The 22,389-nt window shown below is 35.0% G+C and overlaps 1 protein-coding gene across 50 annotated transcripts in view; it reads right to left on the bottom strand.

Moving 5' to 3' along the window:
* Positions 1–22,389, bottom strand: part of ADGRL2 (adhesion G protein-coupled receptor L2) — a 416,957-nt gene that overhangs the window by 72,163 nt on the left and 322,405 nt on the right. For all 50 annotated transcript variants that reach the window (XM_037739295.1, XM_037739294.1, XM_037739348.1 and 47 more), the window contains one exon: positions 13,707–13,920. In XM_037739295.1, the coding sequence (XP_037595223.1) occupies positions 13,707–13,920 (214 nt within the window). The remainder of the gene's footprint in view (positions 1–13,706; positions 13,921–22,389) is intronic.

Genomic DNA, 22,389 nt, shown 5'->3' on the forward strand with positions numbered 1-22,389 from the left:
GTCTGATTCTGAAAGGCAAATCTGGGAGGCACACCACAACACCCACTATAACACTAATGGTAAAGACTTCTATGAATTGTTTTCAAAGACAGTTCTTTTAATACTACATCTCATTTTCATGGTTTTTATTCTATTTTATCTTCTTGTACACACTGACATGTCAATCCTGTTTACTAAGCGATATTCAGTGGGTTTCCTATAGAGCAATGAACCTTAACAGGCAGCTTTTAATTGGCCCACATAGGAAACCACATTACTATTAATTCCACAGCTACAGCATAAAATAAAACCATTGCTTCTTAAACTCTAGAGCAATTAGACCTCTCGGCTATTTGGCTAACTCTGCTTCATGATACCCAATGCAGTTAATTATATTTTTTGATGTTAATAGTTTCTGTCAGTCTCAAGCACAACTTCTCTTTGATGAATATTTAAATTATATTTGAATAAAAAATAATCTTGGTTACATTTTATACTCAGTAATCATCATAGATTAATAAAGGTCTACTCATCAAGGGTTGAAACAAATGGCAAGACATATATAAGTTCCCTGAATCAACTTACTAGATAATATATTTGTTATGACCACTACCTCTCTCTCTCTATCTCACACACCTATCTATGTACATTTTTAAAGGTGCAGTCTCATTCACACACCTCACAATTCGATTTCAAAATTTATTAAATATTCTTTTTAATTACATATATGGAATTCTATTAATTAATAATAAGAACATTTTAGGATGTCGTAAGATAATCAAATGTATGAAAAAATTACCAAATTATAAAATATCATTAAAAAATCAGCATACATTCTCTTCCTGTGCCATTTTTCTAAGTTCCAAGAGTAAAAACAGAAAAAAAAATTTTCATTTACTATAAGACTTTTTTTTGATTATAGATCTAACAGAAACACCATTACTAAGGAAAAGTAACTTAAATAATAGTTTTCTCCTCATAAAGGGTGTAATGGGAGTTGAAAGTGAGGGAAACTTCCAAAAATAAGGAGAAGGGCAAGTAGAGAATAAAGGCAAAGTATATTGGTGAAATTTCCTTAAAATCTGTCTATTCCTCCATTTAGTTTTGTCCATATTATAGGAGGATTTTTAAGCCAAGAATTTATTTAACATAAACTGTGAAAATGGGTTATTCTAGCTCAAGTCTTTTACTGAATAAATAAATGAATGTTTTAGCTTATACATTTAATTAATGTCCCTTAATAAATGAATTTGTTTAATTTGTAATCTTTCAGTCTCTCTTCTCCCAAATCCTAAATCTCTGAAATACAAAGATATCTAGGATACGATGAAATGTTCTGAAATGCACATATCAACCTATAAATGTCCAGTGGAATGCTATGCCAATTTCTTGAAACTATTACTTGATAAATAAAAAAGGTAGAGTCAAGTTTTGTAGGGTCTAAAGCTTGTAAAATTTAAGGGTCCTTCATAGAGAACAAAATAGAAAAACTACACACAGAAAATTACATGCCAAAATGAATGGTTATTTAGGAAAAAAAAATCCCAAGAAATAAATTTGTAACAGCCAACAAGAACCACAACCGACAAAATCCAGAAAACTAAAATAACGTTTTAATTAATTAATTGCCTAACACTATTTTCTAATACTTCAATTTTTTTTAGCAACATAGTCTACGACTGTCTCTCTTCATGTAATAATTTCATAGTTTACTTTCTATAATGTTGCTTTTCCTGTGAACAGCTGATCCAATTTTGTTTTTTGCTACTGACGGTTGTGATGCATAAAACATGCACCCACACTGCCACAAGAGCTCATGCTCGCTACACTGCTCTAGCCTATGCCTTACAAACACTGGCATTCTGATCAACTCCACTTGATATTATACTTATCAAGAGAGGGGAAAGTACAGTACATATCTAATTTTAAGTACTACACTTGACATGTGTTCTGTGTACTTTACATACTCCACCAAGAATATGTAGGAGAAAATTTCTCTTTGAATTAGGTATCTATGAAAACCAAATGTCCATTATTGTTACATATATGCAATGAATGAAAGAATTTTCCATAGACTAGCTTCTGGCTTCATATGCTATCAACATTAATTCTCTTCCACTACCCACATATCTTAGGTGTCATAGGAAATTTTTAAATTGCAGTGTCACATCTGGCTTTGCACATTTATGTCACGATCAGGAATGAAACCGTCACGATCAGGAAGGAAATATAATGAAAGACAGAAGTATTTCTAGAGACCATATTTCTTCACCAGAATAGACAGCAGCAACTAAACTGTACACAAGTGTCTACAAACCATGTAAAAATAACTCCACTAAACCAAGACTGAATTTAACACCAACTGAACTTGGACTTAACTGCATCTCTAAATGTGCCTGGCTATTCCTAAGACACTGTAAATGAGAGGAAGTCTAATGGAAAAGTCAGAGAATAAAATAAAAGCTTTTAAAAGATTGTGCTTAAATATTGTATTTCTGCAAATTTTTACCAAAAAAGTTCAAATGCCTTGGAAGAGACCTGTGCAAGTGACGGGCTATGACAATTTAAGATTCATTACCTTCATGGGTTTACCATGAATCTATGTTCAGAGACAGAGTAAGATTTCCACAAATTATAGGTGAGCTCAATAACAATAATAGATCTGTGGTATGAAAAACCAAACAGAAAGACCACTTGAAATAATCTCAAGCCAACTTAAATAGAGCAACTCTCATTTCAGACACTTTCTTAAAGCCATAAGTAATGTATATAGGTAAGTTCTAAAACTGTGTCTTTCTTGGTCTTCACATATGATATGTGAACAAATTTTGAGAGAACTGTGATGTGTTAGTTGCATAATATATTTGATTTATTTATACAAACTTTAAATGTGTTAAAGACCACAAAATCATTTACTTCTAATTTTTCATAATGAGATTTTTTCCTTGTAACATCCCAAAGAGACGTATGACCTCTAAAACTAGTAGTGGAGTAATAAACAGCACCAAAAAAATCTAGTTACATTGCTCTAATATACTTAAAGAAAATACAAAGCAAAGACAAAAGAATGGGTCTTTAAAATATGCAAGGCAGGGTCAGGCACAGTGTGTCACGCCTGTAATCCCAGCACTTTGGGAGGCTGAGGCAGGCAGATCACAAGGTGAAGAATTCGAGACAAGCCTGGCCAACATGATGAAACCCATCTCTACCGAAAAAAAAAAAAAAAAAAAGAAAGACATGTATATATATGTGCATGCAAGGCAGAAAAATGTGTATTAGTAAAACGCCATTAAAAGCCTAATTACTCACAATTATTCTCTTTAATGTACAAAGTAGATACTGGTGTTTTTTGTTGCTGCTGTTACTATTATAGTTTGGTATGCAATTTCAGTATATGATACATGGCAAATTAATAGGATCATAATAAATGACAGTTTAAAATCTTTTAAGTGATTTAATATCAAATTTTCTTGCCAGGAGTGGTGGCTCGTGCTTGTAATTCCAACACTTAAGAAGGTAGAAGCAGGAGGATAGCTTGAGCTCAGGAGTTCAAGATCTGCCTGGTCAATACAGTTAGACACTGTTTCTCACAAGAAGAAAAAAAAGACATATATATATACACATATTTTTTTCTTTCTCCATTCAACAAAATTAGTCAATACAGCATATTATGAATAGTACTGACTCATCATTTGCTATCCTGCTCCTAAGCTAGTAAGAAAACAAAATATGGATTTGGGGTAAACCAATGAGTAAGGTGTTTTCTCTATTGACTAGAGATAGGCATTTTATTTACTTAGAAATCTTCTTAAAATGTGTAAGAATTAGAATGGAAAAGTCTCAACTTTGCACCAAATTATGTTTGCTATTATTTATTAAGCATTAAAAGTATTAAATAATAAAATATTTCAGTGACATTACTCCAAAGCTTTAATACATGCATTATTTTCCTGGTAATAAAAATGCCAATAGAAAATTTTACAGCATACTAAAAACAATTCCAAACAATTCTTTTTTTAACAGGTAGTAAACATGCATTATATTACATATCAGTAGTATTTGTCTATGGGTTTTGCTGGCAAAAAAAGAAAAAAACAGAAGAAAATGCCAAATTCCAGCAAAAATAATGACTTTGCCTTGATTTGAAACTTTAAAATAAAATTTCTTTTCTATTCTTTACAACTGTGACTGAATATCTATTCTTATTATCTGTTCAAAGTATAACTTTTTTAAAAAGATGCTTGTAAGCAAAATTTTTATTCTATGAGTATGTTAACAAGCAGATCCATACTCAAAAGAGATCTTACATAGGAACAACAAAGTAAAGTCCTTGAATGGGTATCTGAAAACAGTCTTAAGAAAGCAGATCTAGTGGTCACTCATTCAGATAAATGTGTACTAGCAAAATGCTACTACAAACCTAATTACTCACAATAATTTTCCTTAGACAGTAAGTAAATAAATTTAACACTTGATTGTTCAGTACATTTTAGAGATATCAATCAAACACTGTTTTGTCAATTAACTTGTTTAAATGTCATACTTTGTAAACAGAAACCAATGTTTTAGTGTACAGCAAGAAATGTTCTAGGTGAGTGAAAAACTGTAAGGTATATGAGGATATAGGCACCACAGAAATACCATTGTCATCCCATTTATAACACTCACCTTTCAAATTAGAAAGGTGGAATACACAATCCCAAAAGCTATGAAAAGCACTATAAAAAGATCATTATGATCATATTGAAACGTATAGGTCAAATGAAATCTTTGTGCTCAACTCCATTGATTTTGATCATATTTCTTCATCTCTCCACTTTGGTTTCAAAAATAAAGATAACCTCTAAAAATAAAAAATTGAGGCAAAATCACCAAAGTAGAAATGAGACACGGCTTTGCTTTCAAAAACTAATTACCCTTATCCAGCCTATATCTGTTAAAAAATAAAATAAAATTCAAGCTTTTAAAGTCAGCTTCCAAATTTCATTGCATAATCCTTATGGAATACTTAAGACCACTAATGTAACATCCTTAGGAAAAAATTACTTTAGTTTCCTCAACCAATGGACATAATATGAAGTGTAAAAAACCCTTAAATTAATGGGAAGTACCAGTGAAAATGAGCCAATTCACACTTGTATTTCTCAGTCTTCAACACCTAGTAGAATTGTTTTACTAATTTTCATTTTAAAAGGAGACGCAGAGCCTCGTCTAGTGGCTCACACCTGTAATCCTAGCATTTGGGAGGCTGAGGCAGGCAGATCCCTTGGGTCCAGAAGTTTGAGACCAGCCTGGGCATCATGGCAGAAACCCTGTCTGTATAAAAAATTTTCAGAACTTAGCTGGGTGTGGTGGCATGCATCTGTAGTACCAGCTACTTGGGAGGCTGAGGTGGGAGTATCATTTGAGCCCGGGAGGCTGGGACTGCAGTGAGCAGAGACTGTGCTCCAGCCTGGGCTATAGAGTAAGATCCTGTCTGAAAAAAAAATTTTTTTTTTAAAGAGAGAAATAGAGGATCCTATAGGGCAGAATTTTTGATGTGACCTTATTTCTCTCTTTTCCACATTTGATAAGCAGGGTCATAAAAGACATTTAGATAATTTGTCTTCTAATGCACTTTATAATTTATTAGTCTTTCTTGCACATTAAATGTGAATGTTTAATATAGTTTATGTTTATTACTGCCAATAGTCTCCCCTTCCTACGAGTACTTTGCTTTAAATGTCCATCAGTAAGTGACATGCAAAGTGTATGTCCAATTAGGTATACCAATAAGAGCTTTAATGGTTATTTATTACTGTACTAAAGTTCAAGAATCTATACTAGCAATCTCTCAAAGCCCTGACCACAGAGATGTGCTTGTAATACCAGTTAGTTGCCTTGAAACAACTAGGCCAAGAGTGAGAGAATTAGGAGAAATCCATCAACTAACAAAAAATAACCTAAGTAGACTGCATAGATATGACGGGTTAGAAACATCTGAGTAACTTAATTTTACCTGTATGTATTTCATCCTAATGGACAAGCGGTGGATAAACCTGACACAACAAGTAGATAAAAGCACTTCGGATAAATAACATAAGGGTAAGAATGCAGTTTCTGAGAAGTGGCAGGGTTAGATCCTATGAGAATGAACAAGTGTACTGAATGAATATGCTAAGCAAGAGTAACCCTAACCAGTAAGTATTCATAATAATGCAAGGATAAAATATACAAACCCCAAATATTATGAAACACCATATGAGATGATAAAGACATATTGTGCTAATTTTGCCCATTGAAAAATGCCATTAATGAGGAAGAAATAAGATTTTAGAAGGATGACTTTATAGTTTATTGTTACCTATAATAGAAATCAGAAAACAAATATTAATTAAATAAAAAAACACCTTTCATATAGCTCTGACTTGGATACAAAGCCTCTTTATAAAGAATGGATGGTCAATATAAAAAATTAAGATTTTATATCAAGAAGAGTACACACAAACTGAAATCTATAATCATGAAGTCTGCCAGAGTATACTGGCAGAACCGTGACTGCATTTAAATGAATTTTGTTGATTAAATTCCGAGAGACTTCTAACATTCAACACTTCCCATGGTAAAGGTGTACGTGTCTGTGTGTGTGTGTGCACATTAAGTATCTCCTTTGTTTAAATATTTTACATAAAATTAGTATCTATTAGTATATTTGAAAATAACAGACACATTAAAAGTCTAGATAGCAGAATTGAACTTCAAAGTTATTTATGAATACATTTTCATGCTAGTAAGATATTAATGAATGAGGTTCCAGGTACAGATGATTTGAGGTTTCAGCCCTTGTGAAAAGTAATCCAACCTTTTTCTAAAGGCTCACAAAGTAAAAAGAATAATAAACTGGCACTCCTACCCAAGAAGATTTTTTTAAAAGCGAGGAAAATATACATGTAACTATGTGAACAAGTGTACCAACTATAATGACAGCCAATTCCCCAAGTGTAATTAAAGAGAATTAGAATATGATGGGCCTCAAGCTCCTCTGTAGCTCTAACAATCTGGTATTCAATAACTCTCTTAAAATAGAAGTCATGGCATATAAACGCTCCCATTCCCTAGAGAAAGGCCCTATTTATGCACCTTGCCTGGTGACAAGACTGAGAGGTGTAATGGTGGAGGATAAGATCATTCTGCTTATTCCAGACTAAGGCATACATTCTCCTTTCCATGTAATCTTACTTCTAACTGAATGTGGAAGTATGCACTCAATTTTCCACTCTCATTCTGCATCCACTGTAATGTAAACAACCACATAACAAAGTAACACACATAAATACACAATACCACATTCCTTCAAACCGTCTGGCACACAAGAAATTGCCACCACTCCATATGCTCTTGAGTTTAAAGAGTAAAATAAAGGGTAATTATTATACTTGTATATAATAGGTTAGGATATTCATAAGTTTAGGGAAATTCAAGGATAGAAAAGTTATTGAATGGCGTATAGAAAGAAAATAGATTATTCTGGTGCTTACATATTAGAGCTGACTTCCATTATCCCAACCTTTCAGAAAACACTGAGCTTTGAAATCAGCTTTGTTGCTTATACAGCTTAAGCTAATTACACTATATCTAAAGTTCTAAAGCTAGATTGTTTTTTCCTTTCTCATAGAATAAAAATCCTAGAAGTTTATCCCTACTTTATAAATTCAGATCTTATATTTATTCATCATCTGGTTCCATGTGACCAGAGTACTACTATCTAATTCCTACTGGTCTACATAAGGTAAAGCTAACTGCTATTTCTTGATTTTTATTGTGAAACTCTCCTATTTTAAAAATCCTAACATGTTCTTTTATTTGAGCTGTCAAAACAGAATAAAAATCTTCAACGTCATCAAGAAAATTAACATATCTCTTTTGTACTTTGCCACTGGCTTCTAAGATATTAGTTCTCCCATGTCCGTTCCATTTTTTCATGGCAACTTTACCTCTGCTCCTTCAATGCAGGTGTTGTCTAGCAGGTTTTCGTGCTCTAATTACATAATCTCTGTGGGTAATACCATTTATTCACCTGCAACTATTCAACTTTATGTTTACATTTGTTTCTCCTTTACATTCTTTGTTGACTACTCTTGTAAGTACCAAACCTGTATAAACAACTGCTTGCTGAACTATTCATTTACATGCCACCCAGGTCTGAAATAAACTTCAAGGAATTTAAATGGATACTATAATAACCAAAATTATGCTGAATTTTACTTAATAAGAAACATAGGCCAGGTGCGGTGGCTCACCCCTGTAATACTAACACTTTGGGAAGCTGAAGTGGTCAGATCACTTGAGGCCAAGCATTCAAGACCAGCTTGGACAATATGGTGAAACCTCACCTCTACTGAAAATAAAAAATCAGTCAGGCATGGTGGTGTGTGCCAATAATCCCAGCTACTCCGGGGGCTGAGGCAGGAGAATTGCTTGAACCCAGGATGTGGAGCTTCCAGTGAGCAGAGACTGTGCCACTGCTAGTCTGGGCAAGGGAGTGTGACCTTGTCTCAAAAAAAAAAAGAAAAGAAAAGAAACATAATGTAAGTATGCCATGAGGTTCTAGTCAGGTGCTACCTTTAATTGCGCTTAAAAAATTTTTTTTTGGTTAAAAGCTTTAAAGGAGCCAGGCTAGTTCCATAAATCTAGGATATACATAACCTTACTTTCCCTGGGCAATTTCAATCCCTCCCTCCCCCCAAAAAAGGGAGGTGGGCAGGGGGGTTCTATTTTATACAAAATGCACCTTTCTACAAGAGGGACTAACTGAAGCACATATTTTCACCATCTTCTTTACAGAGTATGTAGTACGTTTTGCACCTCTTTGTATTTACAAAGGTACACTCATATGTCTATGATGGTATGAATTACTTTGTACAAGACATAACTATGCATGTGATCCTCAAATTTAATACTGAAAATAAACCAGTAAATATTTACATAAGTACTTTCAGATCTCTAGTCCAAAGTGCTAAAAACTTGAGGTCATATAGTAAATCATCATCTGAAGCAGTAAACTACATTGATAACAATGAGCAGGTTTTTAGAGTGAAAAAAGGTATAATTTGGGAAGTGGATCTTCAGGTATAATCAAGTATATGACTTTAAGACACCTACTAGTTTGTACACAAGTGCTGCAAAGAGACAATACTGTTAGCAAAATCCTAATTTACTTGTTAATCGAATACTTCAAAGTAATCGTAGAATTTGTTTTTTTTGGTTTGTTAATGAATTCAAAGTGTTATAACTGTTTAGAAAATTTTTAAGTTTTCCCCACCCCAACAATTTTCTTTAAAAAGTACTAAACGGTGACTATTCCATAAAATATTAAAACAAGCATCATTTTAAGAAAGCATTTCATTTCTCACTTTTTAGGATGAGCCACTCAGAGTACTTAAGTATATTATAATCAGCTGCTACTAGAGCTGAAGTTTCACACCTTTAAATGAACAGGAAATAGAAAACGGAGAGTGAATACAATACTTTTACCATGTCCACAGCCTGAATTAAAAGTGTATTTATTTACTTGATTCTCAACTGCTGAAGAGTTAACAATGGAAGAAAAGGGGTGAAAAACAACAGGAATGAGGAGTAAAATACGATGCAAACATATTTTAATGGTACTGAAAAGTCTATGCACATCTCTATCATTACATGTATAAAAAAGGGGGCTTTCAAATTTAATGGAAAAATTCTAACGTTTTAATGTGAGTTTTCCAAAGAGAAACTTTCTACATAAAGAAATAAACATGTCTTCTTTCACTACAAGACTATCACATTTTTTGAGGAATACAGAAGGGAAAAATCTGCTAAACTATTAGGGTTTGGGGATTTAAAACATGTTTTTAAAAAAGGACAAGTTATTCTACATATTCAATAATTATTCACACTATCTTAAATATAGAAAAATTTTAATTAAGATGCCAGGAGTACCACAATCCAAACAACAACAACAAAAAAGATGCCAAGAGGTGTTCTGTGTCTAACACAGGAAAAATGATATTCATTCTCAGCAGTTTTCTGTATTGTATTTACATGTGGGAAGGCTGCAGTTAAGAGATATCATTTATACAGCTTTAAAGCAAACACATCATTTTTAAAACACAAAATTAACTAATGATATATTATCTACTTTCTGTAACTAATAAACAAGCTCAGTGAAAATTGTTCAAATTCAATAAAGTAGAAATTCTCAGAATTTACATTTCAACCCAAGAATTGAGATCGGCTATCACATTTGGACATACATATACTTTATATTCATCTCTACCTAACTCAACTATACTATTTTCTTTTTTTTCTTTCTTTCTTTTTTTTTGAGGCAGAGTCTCGCTTTGTCGCCGAGGTTGGAGTTCAGTGGTCCGATCTCAGCTCACTGCAACCTCTGCCTCCTGAATTCAAGAGATTCTCCTGCCTCAGCCTCCCAAGTGGCTGGGATTACAGGTGCCTGCCACCGCACTCAGCCAATTTCTATATTTTTAGTAGAGATGGGGTTTCACCATGTTGGCCAGGCTGGTCGAACTCCTGAACTCAAGTGATCCACCCGCCTCAGCCTCCCAAAGTGCTGGGATTACAAGCGTGAGCCACTGCATCTGGCAAATGCACTATTTTCAAAGTGGCTAAGCACCAACTTATAACCATCTTTAACACCTTAATATAAACTACAATGCCTTGAACATTCAAACAATGATGTCAAATTTTATAATGTCCTGAATTTGAATGATCATAACTATGGGCCAAATATTCCTTAAATCTAAATTTTAAAGAAAAGACAACTGGTCTCTTCCTTATTTTTAAAATCATCTTGGGCAATGTACAAGGTTAAAAAAAAAAAAAAAGCACTGGTTTGAACTAGAAAGACTAGAACCTAACCAGAATATGTTTACCTTAGCTATCTGTATACTATTTGAAGATATTCAAATATTTGAAGAAATACTGAATATTATTTGAAGAAATTCCCACTTACTATTCAAAAACATACTTTCCATCTTGGCTTAACACATCCATCATATTGATAGCCTTTTTTCTACGACTTCTTTAACCTACTGAGGAAAGCTAAACCTTTCTTTTAGGAAGAAAAGCCAGAAACTGTTTAATCTGTTAAAAGGATATAATTCACTGAAGGATACAAGGAATTCTATACTTAGTTTTATGCTTTATTAAGCTGAACTTGTTATTTAATTCTATTTGCTTGTTTGTATGTTTTAAGTCTTAACTAACTATATAAATGATACTGTAACTGGGTTTTTTCTTGGGTGCTGGTGAGGCATGGCTCCCCCGAGAGAATGCTGTGGGTTTTTGGTTTTTAATTTTTTAAAGAATAAGCGATGGGACCACTGCAGGTGTGCCTTAGGCTTGTAAAAGTAAATATTAGACCCAAGCAATGTTGCAGAAAGGTGATTTTATTTAGGTAGAGAAAAGAAAAGACAACAAAGACTTCCACGAAGAGTGTGGAAGGGTATGTCAGAGGGGAAATCCGGCCAGGTGTGTGGATACGGACTTTTATCCTGGGAGGAATCCCCACCTTCTCCAAGGCCCTGGGCCAATGAAAGGGTCTTAGAACTTCTGCTGGAGTGACTGACTTCCCTCAATATCTCTTAACGGGAGAGAATGAGAAAACAAGCCAAAAACTGGGATAAAATATTTGAGGAAGAGATATCTGATGGACTATTATCCCAAAATATATAAAGAACTCTTAAAACTAAATCCAAAAAACCCCCTCACAATTTAAAAAATGGGCTAAGACTGAACAGATACAAAAAAGATACAGAAGACTCACACATGTAATTTCAGCACTTCGAGAGGCCAAGGCAGGTCGATCTCCTGAGGTCAGGAGTTCAAGGCCAGCCTGGCTAACACAGTGAAACCCTGTCTCTACTAAATACACAAAAATTAGCCAGGCTTGGTACTGCACGCCTGTAATCCCAGCTTTTCGGGAGGCTGAGGCAAGAGAACTGCTTTAATCAGGAGGCAGAGGTTACAGTGAGCAGAGATCACACCATTGCGCTCCAACCTGGGCACTGGACAACAAAGCAAGACTATATCTCAAAAAAAAAAAAAAAAAAAAAAAAGATATACATATGGCAATAAGTACATTAAAAAATATTAAACATTTTATGTCATTAGGGAATTGCAGATTTAAACATCAATAAGACAGCAATATACACTTAGTAGAATGGATTTCAAACACTGGCAACACCAAATGCTGGCAAAACCAAACGCAGGCAAAAATGTGGAGAAAAAAGAACTTCTATTCATTGCTGGTAGAAATGCAAAGTAGTATAGCCACTTTGGGCTAAACATACTCATACCACACAATCCAGCAATTGCACACTGATATTTGCCCAAAAGAACTGAAAACTGACATCTACAGAAAAAACTGCACACTGATGTTTACCGTAGCTCTATCCATAATTGACAAAACCTGAAAACTACCCATATGTCCTCCTGTAGGTGCATGGATAAACTGTGTCTATTCAGACAATGAATATTATTCCATTCTAAAAAGAAATGATCAAGCCAACAAAATATATGGAGGAAATGTAAAAGCATATTACCAAGTGAAATAAGGCAATCTGGAAAATATGTTTGGCTACCAGGAGTTAGGAGGATAAAAAGGATGAACAGACAAAGGACAGAGGATATTTAGAGCAGTGAAACTGGTCATACATCATTAACAAATGGATACTTTCTGAGTATGCCTTGTCAGGCTGTTTTATCATTACATGAACAGCAACGAGTGTATTTAAACAATCCAAAATAGTACAGCCTACTACACACTTAGGCTATAAGGTATAGTCTATTGTTCCTAGGCTACAACCTGAATAGCATATTATTGTACTGAATTCCACAGGCAATTATAATATGATGTTAAGTGTTTGTGCATCTAAACACATCTAAAATAGAAAAGATAATGTGTCACACTACGACTTCACGATGGCTAAGACGTCACTAGGCAACAGTTCAGATATATCAGCATTTTATGGTACATACAGTTCATCATTGACCAAAAGGTCATTATGTGGCACATGACTATATTCTGTATGATACTATAATGGTGAATACATTTATCAAAACCCAAAAAATGTACAACGCCAAAAGTCAACCCTATTGTAAACTATGGACTTTGAGTGATAATGATGTGTCAATGCAGGTTCATAGACTGTTAACAAATGTATTGCTGTGGGGCAAAGTATATGCAGTGAGAGACGCTGCGTGTGTGGATATAGATCATGTGAGAAATCTCTGTACTTTCTACTTCACTAAGAACCTAAAACTGCTCTAAAACACAAAACTTTTTAAATAAAAAAAAAATTTTTAAGGAAAAAAAAAGTTAAGGAGCAACTACTGCCAAAGACCCAGGCACTTAAATATTCTTGATGTTACAGAAAGTATTTCAAATTTTTGAAGCCTTAAAAAACAAGATTACATTTCAAATATTATTCTTGCTTTTTATTTTATTTTTATATAACACAAAAAGATACGTATGTCTTCTGATACGTCGATCTATATTAAAATGATTTGCATATTTGAATGCTGATGAAAATATAAAGTGTAGAAATCAACATTAGTAGGTAAAAACCCAACTCAGTTTAATAAATAGGCTGAGACGTGGCCTATTCCATTTGCTTTGGAATAACTGCAATAATTTTTCTAACTTGGATACAACAGCTCAAACAGGATATTAACACATGAATATTTACCTTTGAGTCATAATTTTGAAGGCATCGGGGAGGTAGCAGTCTGTATTCTCCATCTGAAATGGGTCAGCATCACAAATCTTGTCATCTGTCCGACCATAGTTAGCGCTCTCAATCATGATGACATCACTGCCCGGGCATCGCAGATCAATAGAATAACCTTCACAGGATAATTCTCGCCTCACCAGCCCAAATGGTAAAGCTGCTCTGCTGAAACCTTAAAATAAAAAAAAAAGAAAATTAAACTGTAACTCATTTATAAGATAACTTATTTAGTAAAGCATTTTCAAGTAATATGACTCATGTCTACATTCAAGAGATGTTATAAACTCAGGCATTTATTAAATAACTTTTTGGTTCTCTCTATCAGAAAATTATTTTTTATACATCTTTATTTGGACTCTTCATCTTTACAAAATACCGTAACAAATTACTTTCTGTATAATCAGAAACTAAATGGCTTTTAGTAAATCAAATAATAATGACAAATTTAATCACAGACTTTATATACAGTGAAAAGTTTTACAAACAGAAAATATAACTACTAATCAAGAAACAATTTTCATTTGTGCAATGGAATGAAAGGTCTACTACCCACTGACTTTACTTTCTTATTTAATATATACATATTAATTGCTGTTGTTTTGTCTTAAAAAAATACCTTCATCTTAGCAATTTTTCTCCACAATAACTAATATACTTATGACAGTAAGAAACTTATGCCACAATAACTTACTTCCATTCAAATACACTTTATTTAAAACTGACACTGAAAGGAATCAGCAGAGCACATTCAAAGGAGCCAGCACTGCTCCCATCCAATTCAACAAATTCAAAGACCAGAAAAGTACAAAATTCTCTACGATCATTTACGTTATCTACAAAATTGAGAGGAAACATTTTTGACATTACTTTTCCTACTTGTATAATTCTAAAACAAAATAACGTCCACAAAAATGCTTAATGTACATAAATATAAATTTGTGTATGGTATATCAGGTATAGAGTATAGACAAACACTGTTCGTAGGTGCTCTAAAAAAGATTCCTGAATAAAATAATTAGAATTTTAAGTTTAAATTAGTTTTTAACCAGTTATCCCATAAAGTACTAACAGAGCACAGGACAGAAAAAGCAAGGAGAGTCAAGAACAGCCAGGAACTATGTGTGAGAAGGACATTCTTGCTGTCCTGGTGGGCTACCATAGGGTTAGCTCTGAGAGCAAAACCTTCTACACTGTTTTAACTTTTTCAGGTCTCTAGCCTACCAGCATCTATAGCATTCATATTATAAAAAACCAGCAACACATTCAGTATTTTTCTTATCATTTTCATCATTCTATATTATATGCATTATTATAGCTGTTCCAAGTTATAAACTTCCGAGAACAGCTGGGCTGTGCACAGATCAATCCAATGCCAATCCTTGTTCCCTTTATCTTTCTTGTACAATGCTTCTCACTAATTGAGTAAAATAAAAAGTCACCTGGTTAAATACGATACTCTCTTAAATGTAAATATATTCTTCCAAAGCAGTACGGGGTGACACATTGGTATGATTTTAAAAAGCAATAATTCTCAAACCTGGCTGAACAATCAGATCTTTAGAAAAAAACTAAAGGTGTGACTGGATGAAAAGAGAAGAAAAGAATACTTAAATTTGTAACTCTGAAATCTCTGGGAGATTGCAGCAAACCCCAACCTTGGTAGGTTTTCGCTCAAAAGGGTTACAGTGTGTGGAGACTACTGTAGTATGTGGAGAAATGCACTACTAATGAAGAAGGGATACAGAAATAGAGCTAGGTAAATGTCAAGACAAATGGTAAACAGCTCAAACTTCCAAAAGACATTTCTTCCCCAACAAGTTCATTAACTTTTATATGTGTATACATACACACACACACACACACACTGCTTTTTTCTCCATCTCCTGACCTTGTACTGTATTTCCTCTACAAATAAGTCAGATTAAACTAGTACTAACATATTTGTTTTAATAGAAAATATTTTTATGGCTTCACAAGCTGACACATTTCTGTGGCAAAAGCTATGTGAAAATTCAAACAAATGACATCAAATAAAATTTTGAAATGCAACCTATTTTAAACACAGGCAATTTGCAATTATAATTCTATAATAAAACAGAATAAATCATATTATTAGAAAATGCTAGGAATATTAGAACACACTATTAAAAGACTGGCTTGGAGCCATAACTCACAATTCTTACTATTTTGTCAAAAACACTGAACTGATTATGAAGCACTGTGGTTTTTAAAAAGAGGACTTTAATTTTTGTTGTTGTTTGCAGGATTATAGTTATTGTTCTAAGTGAATTTTCCTCTGCTTTTAAAACCTATTTGGGAATTTGCAATGTCTTACTGATTGATAATTCAGGGAGGGGAGTTTTAAAGCTTTAGTTACAGTCATCCAAAACACTACGGTAAGCCTGGGCATTGTGGCTCATGCCAGTAATCCTAGCCCTTTGGGAAGCCAAGGCGGGCAGATCACCTAAGGTCAGGGATTCAGGACCAGCCTGTCTAAGATGGTGAAACACCATCTCTACTAAAAATACAAAATTAGCGGGGCGTGGTGGTGCACACCTGTAATCCCGGTGACTTGGGAGGCTGAGGCAGGAGAAATAATTGAACCTGGGAGACGGCTGCAGTGAGCCAAGATTGCAACATTGTACTCCAGCCTGGGCAAAAAGAGCCAAACTCCCATCTCAGAAAATTAAAAAAAAAAAGTACAGTAAGGAATAAGAAAGTGAAGATCAGTACATTTTAATAATTTAGTAGATTGCCAATACAAAATATACTGGAGAAAAAATATCATGGTACTTGCTATCATTTGAATATAGCTTGTTCCCAACAAACTCAAATAGAGGCTTAGTCTCCAGTGTGGCCATGTTGGGAGGTCGTGTCTTCAACAGGTGATTGGGTCTTTATCTTAAAAACTTTTTTCCCTCCCCACCGCCAACAAGAAAGAGTCTTGCTCTGTCACCCAGGGTAGAATACAATAGCACAATCTTGGCTCACTGCAACCTTCGCCTCCCAGGTTCAAGCAATTCTCCTGCCTCAGCCTCCTCAGTACCTGGGATTACAGGCACGAAACACCACACCTGGCTAATTTTTGTATTCTCAGTAGAGACAGGGTTTCACTATGTTGGCCAGGCTGGTGTCATATTGTTGAGCTCATGATCCATCCACACTGGCCTCCCAAAGTTCTGGACCAGCGTGCCCGGTCCTACAGTCTTTAAGACTGGTTTAGTTCTCATAGGAATGAATTAGTTTTTTGCTTGCACTTGTCCTTTCACTTTTCAACTATTCTAAGCAGCAGCATGAGGCCCTTACCAGATGTGGCTGCCCACCTTGGACCCCAGAATCCCAGAACCGTACGCTAAATAAAACTCTTTCCTTTATAAATTAACTAGTCTGAGTATTTTGTTACAGCAACGGAAACTGCACTAAGAGTTCTTACTAGTATATATCACTTTATTTAATGCTACAATGTCTTTTGTTTTAAATCATAAATGTTCTTTTCTAAATTATTTCTTACCTGTTTCAATTAAACTATATATATGCAGATATATACATGAGATACTATGCATATTCATTTATATATATATTTTTATATATATATCCTGCTAGACTGTAATAAGGTTCTTAGTTATAATCCCAATGCCTACAATAACATGATACATAATTCCAATAAATGTGGAACCAAATTGTTGAATTAAACTAGTGATTAGCACAATATAAATCGCAACGTACTTTCCTTTGTAATGTCTATTTCCTTTGGTAGTGAAAACAAATGGTGAACATTAAAAACAAGGCAAACTACTTATCATCAATGAGAATTATCTGCCATCTCCCCAAAAAAGTAAAAAATATTTAAATTCTGTCAATTTATTATTTTCTATGTATTGCTGGAGTTGTCACAAGAATGATGGGTTACATATTTATACATTTCTCTTTTTCTAAACTCTTGTGTTTCCAACATATATATACACACACACACATATATATATTCATTAAAAACCACAGAGAAATAAATATTATGATAGCTAACATTTGCAAAGCAATTACTATATGCTTGTACTGGCTTATATACGTTACTTTGTTTTACGTTCGACAACATAAAAACATAAACAATGGAATAGTCACTGTTATAATACCAGTTTTACAGAGTATAAACCTAAGGTATCAAATAGTAGTAAATTTGGGGTCAGCATCTTACCACAACTTAGATTCTAACCCATGTAGGGAGCTTAGACTCCACAGCCCTTCTCTAATCAACTCTTGACTACTCAAGCCATTTTGCTAATAACAAGATTTATTTTTTAGGAAGTAAGAATAAGTAGAAGGTTCTTCTTCAAAGCTCTCCTCTTAGTTCATTACGAATAAACAACAGTTTCTTCAAAGGTTATTTTACTTTAAAGCTTTTGCTAATAATCTTAAAATAGCTGCTAGTCATAATAAAGAAGTAAGCGTATCCTGTGTTCTTAGTTCTTACACTTTAACCTACATATTTGCCCTGACATTCCTGGACAAGCCCAGGCGATTCTTAGGTCATAGCTTATTCCCCTTCCTTATTTGGAAATGTAACTGCTTCTCTAAGCACTCCTCAAGTTACTTCCTCTTTTCCTTTGTTCTCCTCTGCATTTACCTCTTTAGGAAATTTTTAAGTTGTTAGCCAACCAGGTGCAGTCTAGACTGTGAAGTCCAGTTCCAGCCAATGGTATCAGGACACAGCAGTAGGGCGGATGCATTAGATATAAATGACCCTGCCTCCTTTGTTCAATGTCCTCTTATGGCAAGATGGCTAACGGGAGCACCCTTTCTGCAGAAAGTAAAGTTGTCTTGCTGAGAAAAATTAAATTTATATTGGAGTGCTACTTCTTTTGCAGCACTGAAAATTTACATATAACATATTTCATAAGTTTTCATACAATCTGAAAATCACCAAAGAATATTAGTAAACTCGACAGGAAATAATTGATGTAAAGATTCACAAAACTATATGAATAGTAGTGAAAATCGTATTTGTAGAAATGTAAACATGTGTACCATAAATATAAGGAGAGCAAAAACTATACTGTAGGTACAAAAGGAAAGAGCACTGACCACTGAAGTATGAGTATTGGGTCAGCCTTATGACTTTCGGCAAGTCATTTTACTTCTCTGGGTTTTAATTTCTTTTTCTGAAGAAGTAAATTCATTTCAAAGTCCTATAAAACTTCCCCAATCTGTAAGACTAAAGAGACAAGCTCCTTTTAATCAAGTATATATGCTATTCTAACATTTTCAAGTCAATTATTAATAAATGACTTGCACTATTTTCTTAAAATATAATGAAATTATTAACATGGATGTGCACAGCATGTACTGTGCACTGTCAAAAGTCCATGTGATGAACCAGGCAGGGTTTGCACAAATCACAGGAAAACATCTTCCTAAGTTAACTAGTTTAATCAATGACTTAGTGTAAAAGAGAAAATAAACACAATCAACTATGGAAAAGTTCTCTAGTTATGGCCATGATGGGAACGGGTGTTCAGACATGCCTCACTATACTTGACTTCCATTGGAATTCTGGCACAGCTGACTATCATTAACATTAAAACAGAGACCTTAAGAGTGACAGAACCACCTCTTTAAGTCTGATAAGAAATGTTTACAATCTATTATTTCTGATATCTGCTACTTAGAGGCTTAATCTGCATAATAAGAACCCTGGTCTCCACAACCCCATTCTTTTTTTTTTGAGACAGAGTCTTGCTCTGTCACCAGGTGCCAGGCTAGAGTGCAGTGGCGTGATCTTGGCTCACTGCAACCTCCACCTCCTGGGTTCAAACAATTCTCCTGCCTCACCCTCCCGAGTAGCTAGGACTACAGGTGTGTGCCACCATGCCCAGCTAATTTTTGTATTTTTTAGTAGAGAGGGGGTTTCACCATGTTGGCCAGGATGGTTTCGATCTCTTGACACTGTGATCTGCCCGCCTCGGCCTCCCAAAGTGCTGGGATTACAGGCGCACAACCCCATTCTTAATCCAGACACTTCCTTGTATTGATTTAGGTCTTTATTAATAGATAAACTCTTTCAACCAATTGCCAATCTGAAAATCTTTGAATCCACCTATTACCTGGAACCCTACCCTCCACCCTTTGGGTTGTCTTCCTTTTCTAAAGGGAACCAAGTAACATTATACATGTACTGATTTTTGACTTAGTCTTCCTAAAATGCATAAAACCAAGCTGTAGCCCAACCGCCTTGGGCACATTCTGTCAGGAGCTCCTGAGGCTGTGTCACCGGTATGTCCTTAATCTTGGCAAAATAATTGATTAGTTAAAAAAAAAAGTTTATGTAAATTTTTAAGAAAAATATAAATTGTCATGCCTTCTTTGGCCATTTCACAATATTTTCCTGAAAACTTCAAGGTATATAGCTCAACTTCTTGCACTAACAATGCACTTCAAAGGAAGCTTGAAAAACCTTTAATAAAATTATTGCAATTAGTATCAATTTTTGAAATTCAGCATTTTCACTAAATAAATCTTATGAAAGACATAAAAACCTATTTCTGAAAACATTTATTTATATCATATTAACGATCTAGAATACTGACTCAAGGGAAGAAATCATCATGCATGGCTGTCATTTCTTAAATATTTCTTTCTTTTTATGAAAATAATTTCCAAATGCTTTAAATTGACTACAAATATATATATCTATCCCAGACCTACTGAATCACAATCTCTGGGTCAAATGAAGCCACACTATCCGTATTTGTAAAACAAAATGTTAATTTACTTACAGCACACTGGTACTGAGGTACTGTGTTAAGGAAAATTGCCTGTGTTTCAAAGGCAGGAATTTCCCAGTGCTATACCTCCATCCACACCCCCTCCGGGGACCAGAGTGGTTTCAAACGTAAAGTTCTTTGTCTGACTTTCCCTTGCTGGTAGGTAGAAATTCCAGGAACTCCTTTGCTTAAAAAGCCCTTGAAAAACTGGGAGGAGGGGGCTCTAGTTACCGACCTAGCAGCCAATCCAGTATCAAAGTCAAAGATCAATCACTCCAGCGGAAGTTTGAAAGAACTCCTCTCACTGAAGAAGAACCTGAATGGGGCAGGAATAACTCCCAGGTTAAAATTCCCCTGCCCCTACGTGTGCAGGTATCCCCTTCGGATTCCCCTCCCACGGCAACATGGGAGTACTCTCTTTCTCTCTCTGCCTAATAAACTGTTTTCTGCTAAACTCTTTGGGTCCAATATTTAGCCAACAGTAAGCTCACCGTGCCGCCAGGGCCTTTTCCCCATTCCCGGGGCAAGTGAGCCCAAGAACCTGGACAGACCAGGTTACATCTTTAGCAAGCATGGGGAGGGAGCTGAGCCTGTCCTCCAGCCACCCGGTTACAGTATAATGACTATGATATGCAAAGAATGTCTCTAAGGCCGTTTAATGATAGTTTTTATTTCTCTTTTTTTTTTCCCATTTATTTATTTTATTGCTTTTTAGGTTTTGGGGTACATGTGAAGAACATGCAAGATTGTTGCATAGGTACACACATGGCAGTGTGATTTGCTGCCTTCCTCCCCATCACCTACATCTGGCATTTCTCCCCTTGCTATCTCTCCCCAGCTCCCCACCCCCCACCGTCCCTCCCCTATTTCCCCCCAACTGACCCCAGTGTGTAGTGCTCCCCTCCCTGTGTCCATGTGTTCTCATTGATCAACACCCGCCTATGAGTGAGAACATGTGGTGTTTGATCTTCTGCTCTTCTGTCAGTTTGCTGAGAATGATGGTTTCCAGGTTCATCCATGTCCCTACAAAGGACACAAACTCATCGTTTTTGATGGCTGCATAATATTCCATGGTGTATATGTGCCACATTTTCCCTGTCCAGTCTATCTTCGATGGGCATTTGGGTTGGTTCCAGGTCTTTGCTATTGTAAACAGTGCTGCAATGAACATTCATGTGCACGTGTCCTTATAGTAGAACGATTTATAATCCTTTGGATATATACCCAGTAATGGGATTGCTGGGTCAAATGGAAGTTCTATTTCTAGGTCCTGATAGTTTTTATTTCTCTATGAGACTACATATTTGTTGTCATTGTCGTCATATTTCCTCTTAATTCTCCAAGATAGTTTTACTTTAATTTTTGAACATACTTATAATAGCTGCTTTAAAATCTCTATATGCTAAATCTATCATCTGGGTTCACGTCAGAGGCAATTTCTATTGTATGCGTCAACTTTCTGTCTCTTTATATATCTTATATCTTGTAAATTTTTTGTTGTTGAAAACTATACATTTTAAATCATATACCATTAGCAACTCTGGATTAAGATTCCTTTCCCCTGAGAATTGCTGCTGTGGTGGTTTCTTTTTAGTATCTTGACGGTATTTAATATGCAGAATCTGTGCCCACAGTGTGTGGCTGCTTATGACTTTGCTCACTGTTTCATTTGAATTCATATTTTCATTTTTTAGCCTCGGCTCCTAAGGGTCACCTCTGTCTGCATGGCTTAGTGGTCAGCTAATGACTGGGCAGAGAGACTTTGCACAAAAACCATGGGCCCGTAATTAGGTCTCCACTCTTTGTTGATATGAGTGGATGTTAGAAAGGGTGTTGAAAATCCAAGCAGTTTACAAGTCAGCCTCAATTATTTACTTTCTGCC

The sequence above is a fragment of the Cebus imitator genome, unplaced genomic scaffold, assembly GCF_001604975.1.
Source record: "Cebus imitator isolate Cc_AM_T3 unplaced genomic scaffold, Cebus_imitator-1.0 Scaffold3, whole genome shotgun sequence".
NCBI classification, from domain to species: Eukaryota; Metazoa; Chordata; class Mammalia; order Primates; family Cebidae; genus Cebus; species Cebus imitator.